General features: G+C 43.3%; 1 protein-coding gene across 1 annotated transcript in view; it reads left to right on the forward strand.

Moving 5' to 3' along the window:
* The window catches only part of BBS9 (Bardet-Biedl syndrome 9), a 578,043-nt gene that overhangs the window by 453,350 nt on the left and 106,764 nt on the right, over positions 1–17,929 (forward strand). Inside the window, exon 21 of the mRNA XM_045288670.1 lies at positions 7,715–7,897. Coding sequence (XP_045144605.1) covers positions 7,715–7,897 — 183 coding nt within the window. The remainder of the gene's footprint in view (positions 1–7,714; positions 7,898–17,929) is intronic.

Consider the following 17,929-nt stretch of genomic DNA (forward strand, 5'->3'; position numbering starts at 1 on the left):
TTGCTGTGAAGCCCAAATGATAATCTGAGGAGAATAGCAGGGACCCCAGTGCTGGGCCCTGTAAATAATAGTAAAACCAGAGTGTGGTTGTGGTGTTGCATGCACCACCCAATGAGATTTGGAGGCAGATTCCACAGTGAAGTTCGCTGAAGAAATTGGATGTTTCCGTGTTCACATAGGATGATTCATGTCTACTGTTGCTGCTGGTTTTCTCTAACCAATTTCAGAGCCTCTCTTGGCAGCTGGAAGTATTTGGGATTGATTTCACACTATATGAGTGGAGCATTTTCCTGCAAATAGCTCCCTGGGCCTGGGCCTCATTACTTTGGCATCCATGATAGGGCACTTGGACAAAGAGATGTCTTTTGGGAGTTCCCATTTTATTTGGAAACCTTCAATTTGGAAAAACAAAGCAAAGTTCATCAACACATTGTGCTTGAAATCGCGAGTATTTATTATTTCCTAAGCCCCTCCCTTTATGTCGTTCTGTGAGCACCAGGGGACACACACAAGGAACATGACATAGCTTGCCCAGCCAGGGATGAGCACAGAAGCATCTCTCTTCCTCAAGTAAGTCCAAGCAGCTGGCTGGCCTCTTTCACTGCTCCAGGTGAGCTGCTGGGGCCTTAGGCCCCCTCAAGACAGATTTGAATCTTGATTGGTGTAGTTGGCTTTTTTTCTTTTCCCAGCCCATTTTTCATATGTTAATTCTGTTCAATTCATTTGGCTCTGGTGGAGAACAAAGTAAACTTGGCTGTTACGGGTAAGACTGAATTGAGAACATGGAGCTCTGGTTCGTGTTTCATGCTGGCCAGTAGGTCAGAAGGATTTTCCTTGGGGGTAATTTACAAAAGGAATTGTTTATCCCCTTTCTTTCCAGTGTCTGCGACCATTTGGGGATAGACCAGACTCTTTCCGCCATGGCATAGAACTAGATCCAGTGAGGCTGAAACTTGGAGGTTCGACGTGTCTCCCGGATTGATGTGTTTTGGGTCTTGCTCAGGAAAGGTCCCTTGGCTTGTGCTGCTGTCTCCCTGAGAAGTCATTTTTCCACCACAGCTGTGCTTTGCACGTTGGGCGGGGCCACACATTGACATGCTGTAACACTTAGTGAGAAGTTCCCCATGACAGTGAGGAACGTGCAGAAAAGACTCACTTAAGTCCCAGCAAGTGCCTCCAATGGTTAGTCTGCCTTGAGTGCAGCTCCCATCTGGAAACTCCCATGCTCGGAATGCTCAGGGGCCGTTCCAGGGCCTACAGGGTGCACACGCTCTTCACCCTGCTGCTGGGGCCCTTATCCAAGGCTGTCCTCAAACAGGAATGATTGCTTTTGCCTGAACAAACAGCGACTACCTTCGGCTGGAGTGTATTTGCTCAAGTTGCCTCATTCTCATTTCCTTTCTTTCTTTTTACTGTGGTAAAATAGACATAACATGACATTTGCCATTTTGACCATGCTGAAGTACAGTGCAGTGGCACCCATCATGCTCGCCATGTTTATACTCCCCCCTACTATTGATTTCCAAAATGCTTCATTACCCCCAACCTGAACCACACACATTAAACAATAACTTCCCATCCTTCGCTCCTCTCAACCCAAGATAATCACTAATCTCCTTTTGGGATCCTTTTGCTGTCTTTATGCATGTATTCATTCTAGAGACTTCCTGGGGGGTCCCTGGTGGCCTAGGGGGTGACCAGTTGGCAAGGATGAATGACAAGACTTTGTTGTAAGTACTTGGACATATTGTCACTAGAGACAAATCCCTGGAGAAAGACAACATGCTTGGTACAGTAGGGGGTGGGGGGCGCAACAAAAAAAGAGGAAGACCTCCAATAATTTGGATTGACACAGTGGCTGCATTGACAGATTCAATCATAGAAACAATTGTGAGTGCAGCAAAGGACCGGGCAGTGTTTTGTTGCTCTGAGCTGGAAGTGACGTCATGAAACCTAACAACAGCAGTAATCACAGGTCAGGTGCACATTCATCCTCCAAGTGACCTCTTTGCCCTTTCACGCTTTAAAGACGTCTTTTGCAGCAGATTTACCCAATGAAATACTTAGTTTGATTTCCTGACTGCTGTTTCCATGCATGTTGATTGTGGATCCCTGTAAATTTAAATCCTTGTAAATGTCAAACTTCACTCCATTTAGCATGGACAGATTTGGTTTTTTCTTTTGGCAGTCCATGGTACATTCAATGTTTTTTGCCAGCACCATAATTCAAAAGCATCAATTCTTCTTCAGTCTTTCTTATTTAATGTCCAACTTTCACGTGCATATGAAGCAATGGAAAATACCATGGTTTGGGTCAGGCACACCTTAGTCCTCAAAGTAACACCCTTGCTTTTCAGTACTTTGAAGAGATCTAAGCAGCAGATTTACCCAATGCAACGCAGCATTTGACATCTTGACTGCTGCTTCCATGAGCCTTGATTGCGGATCCAAGCCGGATGAACTCCTGGACAGCTTCAATTGTTTTCTCCATTTATCATGATGGTACCGGCTGGTCCATTTGTGTGGATTTTGGTTTTCATTACATTGAATTGTAATCCATATTGAAGATTGCAATCCTTGATTTTCATCAGCAAGTACTTCAAGTCCTCCTCACTTTCAGAAAGCAAGCTTGTCTCATCTGCATTTTTGCAGGTTGTTAATAAGCCTTCTTCTAATCCTGCTGCCACATTCTTCTGGATGTAATCCAGCTTCTTTGATGATTTACTCAGCATACAGAATGAATAAGTACGGTGAGTGGATACAACCCTGATACACAGCCTTTCTGATGCTCAAACGTACTGTATTCCCTTGTTGTTTGCACGATTGCCTCTTGATTCATGTACAAGTTCTTAGGAGCACAATGAAGTGTTCTGGGATTCTCATTGTTAAGAATATACATAGCTTGTTATGATCCACACAGTGGAATGCTGTAGCTAGTCAATAAATCATAACTAAACATTTTTATGTTTTTCTATACTTTGAGCCAAGATCTACGTGAAATCAGCAATGATATCCCTTGTTTCACATCCTCTTCGGTGTCCAGCCTGAACTTCTGGCAGCTCCCTGTCCATGTACTGCCACAAGCATTGTTGGATGATCTTCAGCAAAAGTTTAATTGCATATGCTATCAAAGATATTGTTTTATAATTTAAACATTCTGTTGGGTCACATTTCTTTGGAATGGGTACAAATATGGGACTCTTCCAGTCAGTTGACCAAATAGTTGTCTTCATATTTTCTGGCATAGATTATTGAATGCTTCCAGTGCTTTATCAGGTTGTGGAAACATTTCTTTTGGTATTCTATTGATTCCTGGAGTCTTGTTTTTGGCTAGCGCTCTAGTGAAGCTTGAAATTCTTCCTTCTAGATGTAGAAGGTTTTTGGTTTTTGGTTCTTGCTCATCTGCTGCTTCTTGACAGGGTGGAATGTCGACTAGTTCTTTTGGTACAGTGATGCTGGCCTACGTCAGGTTATTTACAGTTACCTCATATGCTTGTGGAAAGTGGACAGTGAACTAGGAAGACCAGAGTTGGCAAATACTATTGAAAGTACCGTGGGCTGTCGGGAGAACAAACAAGTTTGCCTGGAACAAATACAACTTGAATACTCCTTACATGTAAGGGGTGAGACTTCATCCTAGGCACTTTGGACATGCTATCAGTAAGGACCAGTCCCTGTAAAGTGATATTTTGCTTAATGAAGTAGCTGGCCAATGAAAAAGAGGCTGATCCTCAAGGAGGTAGATTGATGACGAAGTGGCTGTAAGAATGGACGCAAACATAACAACAGTTGTGAGGATGCCCCTCAAGACCAGGCAGTACTTCATTCATTTGTGCCATGGTGGCTATGACTGGATGGTACCTAATGTCAACAGTGAGCTGGCTGGAGCTGACTGAGTTTCAGCACACCATTGCTGCCTTCTGCACCTTTTCTTTCCGAAAGCCCTGTGCACTTTATTTGTAAACTCGTAGTAGTTACTCCCAGCTCTGTGCCTGAAAAGTGCTTCATATCTAATGCAGGTGTGTAGTCATTCAGTAAGTATGCAGTCAAGGCTTGCTACATAATACATGGAACCCACCACCCACAAAGATGTGAGGCTCTTTCTAAAGAGCAATTATGTTTCTTCTTTTCTTCAACATATCTTTTGCAACTTCTTATGTTTTTTAAGGCCATTTTATGTCATTCCAAACAAACAAAACCCAAACTGACTGCCAACTTCTAGTGACCTGTGGGACAGGGAGCACTGCCCCTGGGGGATTTCCAAGGCTGTCATTCTCTCTGGGAGTAGAGAGCCCGATCTTTCTCCCAATCAGTGGCTGGTGGTTTTAAACTGCTGACCTTGCAGTTAGCAGCCTAACTCGTGACCACTCTGCCCACAGGGCTCCTCTGTGTCATTCCAAGTAATGGAAAATGGAAAAAGGAAATGATTTGCATGATTGTTACCATTGATCTTTCTATTTTGCAATGCCAGTTTTAAATGCAAATACGTTCTGTGCAGAGAAGAGCAGCTCCATTGGGAAGTTCAGGCTGGGACCTTGCAGAAGCAGACTGACGAGCCTACCTTTTGAGGCACCTCTGAGTGGCTCAACCAACCAACCCTTTCGTTAGTAGTCTCCCATGTAGCCATTGAAGAGCACTGAAGAACTTGTATGAGCTTGTGCACACATCTCCTCTAACAATGGGTGAGCTCCATTGTCCTACCAGATTTCACTTACACCATATGAGCAGTCCCCAGGAGATCTGTTGGGTACACATAGCTACCCAAAATAAAAAGTCCAACATTATCCCCTTGGACTGACCTTCAGGAAGCAAAAGACCCCGTGCCGGGAGAAGCCGGGCTTCCTCAGTCTGGTCTGAAGTCCCTTGCATGGCTTAAGGAAAGACTCTAGGGAAGCCTCGCTTCCTCAGGCTGCCAGGAAGTCCATTTCCTTGTGTTCTTAATTGTGCATTTCAGAATTTGTAGGTAAGTACTGACAGGTGCGTTCAGTTCGTATGTTACCTTAATGAGAGCAAGAAGAGACCAGAAACCTTTTCAAGGATTGAAAACCTGCCCATGCTCAATGTGCAGGTGACGGTGATGAAGAGTTTGTTGGGAGTAGAGGTTGACTTAGTTGTTTCAGACAAAGTGAGAGCAAGTTTATATAACATCAACAGGCGAGGAGGACCTACCTGTAAATCGGAATTTGTCACCCAGGAGCCATCTGATCAAATCCAAAGATATAATTATCAAAATTTCAATACATCAGAGTATTAAACCAAGCAAAGACCCTCCTGGGTTTGAGGCCTGGTGCAACTACCCATTTCACCCATTCTGTGTACAGTTCGGGGGAAATTGTTTACATCTGCCCAGCCTCAGTACCCTCCTCTGTAAAACAGGAGTAATGTCTAAGTTATTTCAGTTACATAAGCCGTACTGAAGCTGGAGTATTGGAGACACCCATACTTGGCCGGTATAGAGCAAAGTGCTTGACATGCAGTTTGTTGAATTGGAGGAATTACTCTTACTGTAATAATCACCATGCTAATGGTACTTGACTTATATTCTATAGCAGCAGTTCTCAACCTATGGGTCACGACCCATTTTTTTGGATTGCACGATCCTTTCACAGGGGTCACCCGATCCATAATAGTAGCAAAATTACAGTTATGCAGTAGCAACAAAAATAATTTTAAGGTTGGGGGGTCACCACAACACAAGGAACTATATTGAAGGGGCGAGGCATTAGGAAGTTTGAGAACCACTGGTCTATAGGGTCACCTTGTTTCGCTGACATTGGCCGCCTTGGTTTTTTTTCCTTTCTGCATCTTAATGTCTTCGAAGGCAGGGATTAGATCTCAGTGACCGTGGAATTGCCAGCAGTACTTCCAGAGAGGGCATACACATGCCTGGCACTCAGTAGGTGTTTATGACCCCGATCATTGCGTGAGTTGGACTTCTTGACAATAAGCATCTGTGTCATAATATGATGGCCTTCACAATGAAGCCTAATTGGTAACATTCACAGGAAGAAAAAGAGTATAAACTAAGACTATAACAGGAGTCCATTGTAATCATGGTGAGGGTGGGGGAATAGAGGATTCCAGGTGTTTTGGCTTAAGGAGTGTGGCCTCACTTTGTCTCTTCACGGGGACTGCTTTAAGAAATGAGGAAGGGATGAGTTCCAAGCCTCATTTTAGTAGAAGAGACCCTAGGGATATTAACTCTGGCCCATGGTAGTCCGTGCCTTTGCTAACTTCTTTCACACTTACTTTCTGTTCTGCACAATTAGGACGTTATTATAGTAATGCTTTTCCCACTAATTGGTTGTATATGTATGTTTTATTTCCAACGAATTATAAGATTCTCGTGAGCTATGAGACATAGGGCACTTCCTTTGAACTGAAAGGGAAGGTAGCTCAATACTAGGCACATAGGAAGCAATGCAGTTTATTGTGATTCTGGCCTGGCTCCACGGAGATCTGGATGTGATTATCTTTTATAACTCCTGCAAGACCTCAACCAAGTGGCAAGAAGTCTGGTCAGCCCCAGCACTTTTCGGGAGAGGAACTTCAGTTGTTTTTCCTTTCCCCAGCCCACATCTTGTTCCCCATGTCTCCCACTCTGAGGAGTGTCCCCTACTTATGTTTTCCCCCCTCAGAATTTGGAACACCACACAGCTGTAGACTGCTCGTTTGTATGATGATTTTTTAACAAGCCCTTTGGGCCTGTGTCAATAAGCCATGAAATATCACCAAATGGACCATCTGCTGCACCAGACTTCTGAAGCTCATCTGAGCTCTAGCCTCTCACGCTGGCGGGAATTTGTAGAAAGGAGCTCACGCTACCCTGGCTTTGGCTCTTCCTGTTCTGGGGACTGTCAGACGCCACGAGCCTCTGGGGCAGTCAGTTCATTGATTTTAATGAGCAGGAACTCCACCAAGACATTAAAATAAAATAAAACAAAACACCAAGTGGCAGTCTTAGATGTACCTTCCAATTGTTGCTTTAGTTCTTTTTCCACAGGATTATTCAAAACGATGAGAAAGGGGGTAGGGGTAGGACGGGAAGCCAATTTTACCCACTCTGGCCAATTTTAGGCCAAGTAGATTTGGCATTGTAAAGCTAGCACACCCTGAGCTTTTTCTTTCTTTCTTTCAATTCCCTATAGGCTAGTGCTTGACATTTATGCTAAAAAAGCATGAATTGACTGGTCCTATGTTTAAACATGATCTACCATTTGGATATAGAAAAGAAATGGCAACTATGCCAATACCATGTAACACATGAAGACTGGTTCTTTTTTTTAAGAGTAGAGTCATTACTTCAAATGATGAGGCAAATGCAATTATCTTGATAAGGATTTCTTCATTAATAGAGCTCTGTGGCATAGACGGTGGGAACTTAATGAAGGGTTACTTATATTGCTCTATCGTGTAGAAAGTCAATGGATGGTGAAGCAGGCACCGAACAATGTCCACATTAAGCTGATCCTGGGGTATTTTCAACTCCTGGCCATATGGATTTGGAATTACTCTGGGCAGCTTCCGCCCCACACCCCCCAGAAGGAAGTGAGCAGATGAATGATAACTCTTTTATTACTCAACAGAGCTCGTGTTTGTGGAAGACAAAGTTCATCAAGCCATTTGAAAGAAAAACGGAGTGTGCTAAATGTCATTTTGTTGAGGGATCACGATTTGTGCAATTATCCCTAACCGGAGTCTGTCCGTTCTGCAGGTAATAGCTCTAGCAGACGCAGCGCAGGAGAACGAAGACACTCTTTTCCAGGCGTTCACCAGACTGAGAAGTGCCACCCATTTGGTGATTCTCTTGCTCAGCCTGTGGCAGAAGCTTAATGCTGACCAGGTTGCCATTCTGGAAGCGGCATTTCTGCCCCTGCAGCAGGACACTCAAGAACTGGTAAGGACCCACAGCCTTAAGTGATAACCACCAACGTTATTTAAAGAATTTGGTTTTAGCAAGATATCACACGGCTATCATATTTTGAAAGGAACCCAATGAAAACGTGGTTTTTAGGTTGTTTTTTTTAACAAGAATGCTGTTTTTCCTTTTCTTTAGGCCATAATAAAAATGTTAAATTAAGACCTTTTTTTCAAGAGATATTTAAAAAATAGGTACAGAGTCCATTATTATGTGGTATCCAAATTTTTGTATGTGCTCTTCAATCATTTAGAAGCCAGGGACATAATCATTTGACGGTCAGAGTGATGGCAGTAAACCTTCAGATTAGCTAATCCTTTCCTTTTCTGCCAGAGAACACAGTTCGGCCATTTTTATTTGCTCAGCATGTTTCAGTTTAACGTTGCAGGGAGATAGCCTTGCAGAACAACAGGGATCCTCTTGTACATGCATGTGGTTCTGTAGACAGAAACCCTTTGCCTTCAGTCCAGGGATAGGCAAGTTAGAGCGAAAAAAGGTGATAAATGACGGTAGGATTTGGAGTTTGGGGGAAGGATTGTTTAACGAAAACATTTCAGGTCCCGTGAATCCTATATGTCTGACTGAATGAGACCACTAGCTATTGCTCGGAGGGGGGGGGTATTGCATGCTTTTATTTACAAGGAAATAAATACACATCTTGAGAATAAAATGAAAGACTCTTGAACATTTTGGGTTTTTTTTTTTACTTGGGGAGACCTAAAACCATCACTCCAGATCTGTTTTTAACCCTAGCTAAGAGCCCATGGGAGTACACAGAAGAGTGAGGCCGGTGCTTTTAGAGTGCGTACTGAACTAAGCCAGGTGCTCGTTTATGTCACAGGGTTATTTCATCTCACCTTAACTATCTCCTGATAATGAAGCTAACATGCTGTTTTCATCCTCAATCACACTGGGGAAATCTCAGCTTTGAGAGTTAAATCCTTGTTAGTTGCTGTCAAATTGGCTCTGATTCTGGACGCCCCTACGTAGCGCAGAAGTAAACGCCAAAGGTCCCGTACCGTCTGTATGGTCATCAGTTTGTTTGTGCCCACTGCGGCAGTGATCGAGTGTGGAGCTCACAGAGCGAGGGAGCAGTCGAGCTGGGATTTAGACCCAAATCTGCCGGCCCCCAAAGCACTGCACTGTATTTTAGAGAACCAAGTCTTGAAGATAATTTTGAAAATCACCAACTTTGTCAGCTGAATCGAGTTTTCCAGAGCTAGATAACATTTTGAACTATTAGTAAATCAGAAAAAATTTAGAGCACACATTTTCTATTTTGAGTGGCAAGTGACACGTTATAAGGAGATTGGTAAACATAAAATTACAACTGAAATTCACCCCAGAAAGGACAGAAATGTAGAGCATTAGCTATAATAGTAGAAAGAAAGAATGGGAATGTTTGCTGTCATTTAGGAGCCAAGTTCAGTAATTGGAGACCTGGCTGGATTTAGCTTCTGCCTCCCCAATTAATGGTGAAGTCACTTGGTCACTTTGATTAAGTTTCTGCACCCTTAGCTGTCACCACCTGCTATCACCATTCCAATTCACGGGGACCCCATTTGTGTCGCAGTCGAGCCGTGCTTCTCAACCTTCCTCATGCTGCGACCCTTTATCACAGCGCCTCATGATGCGGTGACCCCCAACCATAACATTATATTCGTCGCTACTTTCTAACTGTAACTTTACTACTGTTATGAGTCTGGCGACCCCAATTAAGGGGTCGTTTGACCCCCAAAGGAGTCGCGACTCACAGGTTGAGAACTGCTGCAGTGCAGCGTGTTTCACAGAGGTTTTAATGTCTAATGTGCAAACGTAGATTTCCAAGACTTTCTTCAAAGTTGGCTGAGGTGGATTTAAACCTCTGACCTTTCCGTTAGCCGCAGAGTGTGGTCATTATTCTGACTGCCAGGGACTCCCCTTAGTTATAAGATGGAGATAACAACAGAACCTACCTAAAAGTTGTCATAAGAGTGGACTGGGGTCATTAAATGGGATTGCTGAAGGTTAGCAATGAATGTGGTTCCAACATTTCATATATTGTATTTTTGGTGTCGTCCACCTGCTTTGGTTTGGACCGTGAGTCACAATAACCCTAAATGACAGAGTAGAATGCTCTGGAAGGTTTCGTGGGCTGTTAGTGTTACGGAGCGTGTTGCCAAGTCTTACCTCCTGCAGAGTCCGGGGTGGCTTGGAACCACCAGCCTTTTAATTAGCAGCTAAGCTCTTAACCGTCGTGCCACCAAGAGTTGTTTCGTAGTCATAAGCCCCGTGAAGTAGTTTTTGTTACTTTTTCATGATTATTCCCCCATCTCCTCGTCTGGACTTGGAGGCCGGGACTATATTTTATTCATTTTTCTATTCTTAGTGCCTGGCTCAATGCCTGACTGTAGCACAGTCCGTATTTATTGAGTAAACGAAAGGAGAAAGGATGATGGCCAACAGGTACTGTGTTAGCAGTGCAGATGTCCTGTATTTATCCCCCCCACATAACAGGTGTGTTGTTTTTGCCATCGCGCAGGCCCTCTCTCATTATTTTCATAAACATGCTACACCTCGTTTTTGTACATGTTGCTGACTTCACATGACATCCAAAAAAAATCATCAAACTGTGCACTAAGCAGATCTAACATAATCTAATGGTTTCATTTATGATGCTCTGAGAAGGCGTTCATACATTGAGCTTCAGTGAATAGAAACAAGTACACCTTTCAGTTGTTTGTTTTCTGATTACCAGGGCTTCTTGACCATGGCCTATGCCTTTATTGTACAATTATATCAAATGCAACATTTTCAGACAATTTATATGCTCCTAGGCAGCAGATTCAAGAATATGCACCCAGCGAAAGGATATGAGTAAGACAATGTTATTTACCTATAACACGGGTAGATGGGTGAATAAGGCTGAAATTAACTTCTGGAAATGTCCTGAGATGTGCATGATATAGACATGAGGATGCGAGACTACTTAATTTAATCCTTTCTATGTATTATATATATGGATGTGTTATTTGTAGATAAAAGGGGGTTATTAATCTATGGTATAAGTAAGCAAGACATGTGAATAGTGTAATATGTAGACATTTTTACAAAAAAGAGAAAAAACACTGCTGAAACATTAAAATAGAAAATTTTTTTGTTCATGGGATACTTCTCTTGTCTAGCACAAACCATTTTATTTTCAACCCCCCTCATATGTATGCAAGAGCTGAACAATGAATAAGGAAAGCTGAACAATGAATAAGGAAGGTCAAAAGAAAATTGATACCTTTGAATTATGGTATTGGTGAAGAATATTAAGTAGGCCATGGACTGCCAGGAGAATGTGGAAATCTCTATTAGAAGAACTCTGGGAGTGCTCCTAGGAAACAAGAAGGATGAAACTTCCTCGCATGTGTGTTGACCATGATATCAGAAGAGACCAGTCCCTGAAGAAGGACATCACGTTAGAGATGAAGGACAGCCCCACAGAGGAAGATCCTTCATGAGATGGACCGACTCAGTGGGTATAGCCCTGGGCTCAAGCACAGGATCAACTGAGAGATGGTGCAGGTCTGGGCAGTGTTTCATTCTGCTGTCCACAGGGTCTCTCTGGGTCAGGACCACCTCCATGACCCCTAACAACGAACAACAGTACAGGTGCATGTGCACGGCTCCATACCAAACTAGGAGAGTGGCGGCACGAACTTGTGTTATTTCACTTCTCACGGTGTGCACATCCTACTGATTAAGGGTTTCGCTACCGCGCCTTCCTTTCAGTGTCACCATTTTCAGTGTAAATGGTTGGCTAATCAAGGGCAGTAATAGGACTGGGAAAGGACACAAGGAGGCTTCCTTAGCCACTTGAGTTTCTGATCTAACTCAACTACTGCCACGGCTGTAGTCAATGCTCACTCATCGCAACTTCCCGTGGGTTAACGAGACCATAGCTATTTATGGGAGTAGAAAGCCTAGCCTTCCTCCCTCAGAGCTGCTGGTGGTTTTGAACTGCCGACCCAACGGGTTACCACAACACCACTAGGCCCCCGTTCTCTGATCTAGTGCCTCTTTTCTCGGTGTGAAGCACGTCCTTCTGAAGGAAAGCCCCTTAAGTACATTCCCCCTTGACCCCAGCTTCTGCCTAATCCGTGGTACATGCAACATTCTTTTCTTGTACTTGTTTTGAGTCTCACTGAATTTTGGCTTATCATGGGGCCAGTGTACTTCTGAACTCTAAGGGATATATGTGAATAAGCAGTAAGGGGCATGGTCCTCGATCCCATTGGACGTAGAAAACATACAAGTTTGAAGATAAAATTGCTGAAGATGTCAAGTTAGTGACAACAAAGCATTCGATGAAGCTCGGGGTCCTGTGTGACTGCACAGGTCTCATGTTCATGAAGCCGGCTCTGAAGCTTGGCTAGAGTCAAAAGAGGAACTTCCTGAAAATAAAGACAGTGATGTGTGGGAATTATTTCCCCCAGACAGATTGTGCTCTTCCCTACTCTTGAAATCTTTAAGGACAGGTTCATCTAGCTCAGGATATGGAAGAACAGGTGAGTTTATCCTCGTAGGAAGGTGAAGGAACTCAGTATCCCTCCTCAGAGTCTTTTTCTACCCCGTTTCTGTATTCTTTGCTATTGTATCTCCCCAAACATGTAGGGGCAGGGTAGCTTTCATTTCTACTTTGAATTTTAGGAAATTAGAAAGTAGGTATACTTGTATGCCTATTGGACTCATTAATGAGAGAAGACATTCGACAAAGCCATCACATGGAGAAGAACTACTCAAACAGGACATTTTAATCCTGCTCGTCCTGCTCTTCTGCCCTCATTAGGTTGTGGTACTCACTCTGGACTTAGCACTGTCGAGACAGCTTATATGTCTCAAGGGAAAAAAAGGAATCCTTTTTCATTCTTGAAGACATATGCGTACAGTATGTGGTTTTGACTTGCTCGTTCCCAGTCCCCCACATTATGCCGTTAGACCTCACAAATAAATGTTATGTGATGGATATCCCACTGAGATGTGAAAATGAAATATGCAAACCTGAAATAACTTAGAAGGAGGGCGAGGCAGGGAAGAAAGGAGCCTCTTACCAGAAGGTTGAAAATACATCCCATATTGAAGTTATTATGATACCACAAAAATCTGAATGCAATTTAGACGGTTTACTTGAGGGAGGACGGCAGAGTACATGTGTAAGGGGGAGAACTTTTGACATGTGGACAGCATTTACAGAAGGGACTCTCAGCTCAAGGTCAGATGTCCCTGCAGATATCAGGAGGGAAAAGAAGGCGCTCAGGAGATATTTTATTTACGTTACCAACAGCTTTGCTTAAAGGCTTGTTGTATTGCAACTTCGACGGAGTGTGTCAAAGGCAGGTTGGATGCAGTAGGCAATGCAGGACCACCTTTCCTCTCATGGCCTCGGGGTCACAGAGTAAAAATTAATTTAGAACCATTATTTTAAACTATCTAAAATATTAATTTAGAATTTTTTGTGATACGAAGTCATGCTTTTCACACTATATTATCAATTTTTTAAAAAAAAATCCATTTGGAATAGAAATATTTTTGGTTTGTTTCTTCAGTAGTGCTTTTTCATTTGTCACATCTCAGCGCTGTTTTGGAACAAATGAATGTTGGTGCTGTAGACCATCACGTGTGATGATGTTTGTGTGTGTGTTAGATGAACTTGTGTGTCACTTATGAACCCAAGTTCATTTCCAGGCACATGTGATTTTGTTTTTTAAGCTACTGAATAGACGCCAACTGCGTCTTTGTCGGCGTGCCTCCTTTTCACTTCAAGAGGAATAAGAACTGTTCGATTGGGTGTCTCCAAAAGCAACTCTTAAAAGTCAACTCCATCAGCAAGTTTAATAATCTGTTGGCCCGACTTGTCTTCCTATGATGATCGAGGAGTTTCACCCCAGATAAGGTTCTATTTGTGGAATGCAGTGAATTATTTAATATGGCTCTTTTAGCCATAGCCTTTGTTATTCTTACCAAACAGCCTTCATTTTCCTGATGGTGTGGGGAAGAAGGTCAGGGAAGATAAAATCAAAGCCAAAATCACTACCATGGAGTCAAGATTATGACTCATAGTGACCCTTATAGGGCAATGTAGAACTGCCCCTGTGGGTTTCCTAGATTGTAAATCGTTAAAGGAAGTAGAAAGCCTCATCTTTCACCCATGTTATGGCTGGTGAATTTGAACTGCTGACCTTTCAGTTTATAACCCAATGCATAACCCACTGTGCCACCTGGGCTCCTCAGGGGAAGATACTGTTTCGATTATATGATTCAGTTGTTAATGAATTTTAACATGGTTATTTGTCATTGCTATCCTGCTGGTTATAAAATGAGCCGTCTCAGAAACAGGAAGGAGGGTGTGGTAGTTACATAATCACTTGTCACTTTGAGGATTAAGAATGTAGGGCTGGAGTCTAGCCTGTCAATCAGATCATAGCCAATGAGGCCTCTGTGTGGACATGGCCTTCTGAGAATTCTGGGAAATCTGGTATTTCCTCCTTGGAGGTGGGAGACTCTGTGCTCACACCCTGGGAGACATAGCAGCTGACAAGACTCATGGACCCACCCTGATGCAGAGACCCCTGCCAGTGCTGAGATGTTTCCAATGACACTGGATCCAAAGACTTTCCACCCATGGCCTGTGATCTTCTGCATTTGGTGTCATTGCATGTGTTTCATGAGTCTGAAGAGGACTTTATAGATTGGTATCGGACATATGGGCTAATATTGGACTTATGGACTTGATCTGGACTGGGCTGGGATATTTTCTCACTGTTCAATTGCTCTGGAATATAAATCTCTTTTTCACACATATGTGTATCCATGGATTTGTTTCTCTAGTCTACCCAGACTAACACAGAGGGAGTCTCACGGCCACTGAGAGAAGAGTCAGAATTGGAGTGGGTCCTTTGGATCCTGAGATCCCTGCACATTGGCCCTCCTAGGTTTAGGAGACGGTTTTGATACCAGAGGATTGGCAGAGGAGCAGCGGCAGCAGCAGCAATCAAGGAGGAACAAGACAAGAAAGCAAGCAATAGACTTCCCAGCCCTTGGAGCAAGGAGTGTTGAGTGCTTTTGGATGGGAACTGGCTCTTGGAGTAGGGGCCCTCTGGGCACTTAATTGAGGCAGCTAGGTTTGCTGACTCAGGATTGGAGCTGAGTGCTTTCAGTTGAGGTTTACAGCAGAGTGACATGCTCTTTGGGCATTCCTTGGCACCTAAAAGAGCTTTGTAACATCGGCCGAGCAGGGCAGAGACCTGGCCAACTGGCTAAGGGTCTGAGAGAGGCCTGCTTGTGGGCATGGCAGAGAATTGTCCTAACAGAACAACTGTGTCCTGAGCACTTCTCTCACCTGAATTGTAACCTGTTAACTTCCCTAATAAACCCTATAATGGTGAGCATTCTCTCTGAGCTCTGTGTCCATTGCAATGAATTAGCAAACAGGAAAGTAGAAAGTGTTCTGGGAGACAGAGCATTAAAAGGAGAGCATGCTGTGGGAGACAGAACAATCAGAACATCTGCTAGGCCTATTTCCAAAACTTAATTGTGTTCCCTGCTTTCAAATTAGGAATTAGGGGCATAACCAGGATTCTGAATTCTCAGGGTAGAATTCAATGACGCTTTATGTACTTGAAGTTCTGTGTCAAGTGTAGTTTTGCTAAGATGAACAAGGGCTGTGCTACTGGTTTGAGTCTGAGAGTGGACTTGCTCTCCTACAGCCATCTTCCTCCACAACGCTGCACAGAAGCCAAAAGCTGCAACACTGTGCCTGCCCCAGGATTGGCCTGATAGGACAGATCTTTTACCCATTCATTTATGCATTCCATGAATATGTATTCATTGTTTCAGGTGAACACAGCCACTATGTTTCAGAACGTGCTGTAGGCATTTAGTGACTAAAACACGTAGGTCTGATCCTTGGTGGACTTACTTCAACATTGCAAGAAAACGTATTTACATCCTCTGCTGTCCAGTCTGCTAGCCACTTGTCACGATAGCTATTTAAATTGCTTTTTGAGCTCTTTACCCTCGTTGGCCACATTTAAGTGCTCAGTAGCCTCATGTGGTGAGTGGATCATACATTGAACAGAATAGGTACACAGCACTCCCAACATCACAGAAACTTCTATTAGATAGCACGGTTAGTCATTCTATCCATTGAGGGAACTATATCAGCACACTTTAACAAATGAATAAAAATCTAACTGGATGCTGGCATTCAGTTATGCCATGGTGTTTGTACTAGCAGCCCTGGGATCAGCGTGGTCAAATATTCAATAACCAGAAGTTCCCTAGGGACAAGAGCCTTCTCTAGGGATATTTACACATCTCTAGCAAGAGGAGACTCACTACCATCGAGTCGATTCCAACTCAGAGTGACCCTATAGGACAGAGTTGAACTGCCTCTTTGGGTTTCTGAAACTGTAACTGGTTATGGGAGTAGAAACCCTCCTCTTTCTTCTAGGGGTGGCTGGCAGATTTGAATTGCTGACTTGTGGTTAGCAGCCCAAGATATAAGCCTTATGCCACAGTATGTCTTGGAATAAGTACAGCCAGAATACTCCTTAGAAACAAGGATGGCAAGGCTTCATCTCATAGATTTTGGACATGTTGTCAGGAGAGTCCAGCCCCTGGAGAAGGATATCATGTTTGGGAAAGTAGAAGGACAGTGAAAAGACGAGTTCCTCAAAAAGGTGGATTGACACAGTGGCTCTAGCAATGGGCTCCGGCACACGAAGACTCGTGAGGTTGGGGTGGGACCAGGCAGTGTTTTGTTTGTTGTACATAGGCTTGCTGTAAGTTGGGACCACTCAGTGGCACCTAACAGCACTAAGGGGGAAATGCGATCCTGACACACATGCCATTGTTTCCTCTTCGTGTGGCCTCTGTAGATATGTAAAGACCAAGAGATCTTGTGTGATGAACCTGCACCTGGCCGTTTTAAGCTCTTCTGAGTAGTCATTATCCCTCAGAGTTGGAATGTAGAGACTACTCTTTGCCCTTCCACACCGCTGCTACCAGATCAAACTCTCACCACCCTGGCTTACAGCTGACTTCCCAGATGCCCAAGGGTCTTTAATGTGAAGCTCAGCAGATGCCCAGAGAGCAAAGGAGGTGACGCTCTGCTGTGTCCAAATGGAGCCTTCTCAGATGTCTAAATGAAAGATCATCATCTTATTCCAGAGGAATCATGAAGCGAGAGAAATGGTGTCCTAACTTTGAGACCCGAGTGCATAGGATCTTAGAGCTGGGAGGAATATTGGCACGTTCCAAACGTTTCCTTTCTTTCAAAGTACCTTGGATCTCTCTAGGAGATAATTACGTGCTATTTGAAAAGTAAATGTTTTATTGTGTCTTTTAGGGTTTAACCGGTACCTTCCCTAACATTGAACTTAAGAACCCCTGGGAAAGTTCAGATGGAAATTTACTACGTCAGTGAGGAAAGAGCTCTTGGACTTTCAGCCTTACGTTTTGATTGATTATTCCTTTTACAAACTGATAATGGAAAGAGAAACCTATTTTTAACATGTTCAACATGGTTCATGTGAGAAAACAGATGTTTATAATAGGAAATCTTATTGTGTGGAGGGACTTATCAAAGCTCACTTACAAAGCTTAGAGACGCCTAGCATTACAGGTCAAATTGAATGTAAGGGCCATTGTGCCTCCTGTCTTGATTGAGTGATGACTGAGATGGCTAATCGTTACCATTATTAATGACCTCTTCTGAAAAGGCAAACAAAAGGAGGAAGTCTGGTGTCAGTATTAAGCCTGCCTTTATGACTGTTAAAGTATCATCATAATTATAACTGTCTATGGGAACATAGTGCAGAAAGTAAATATTTTGGTAAGTCCCATGATGCTGGCCAGCAAGATAAACGTGAAGAATTAGTTTCGTGCTCTTAATGGCCACTCTCTGTGTTCCTGTTGTTAAGACACAGCTAGTGTTGATTTAATTGCATACTAGTCTGTATCAGCAAAATCAAATATACCGTA

Source organism: Echinops telfairi, unplaced genomic scaffold, assembly GCF_000313985.2.
Source record: "Echinops telfairi isolate 266 unplaced genomic scaffold, ASM31398v2 ScPeMD7_23;HRSCAF=83, whole genome shotgun sequence".
NCBI lineage: Eukaryota > Metazoa > Chordata > Mammalia > Afrosoricida > Tenrecidae > Echinops > Echinops telfairi.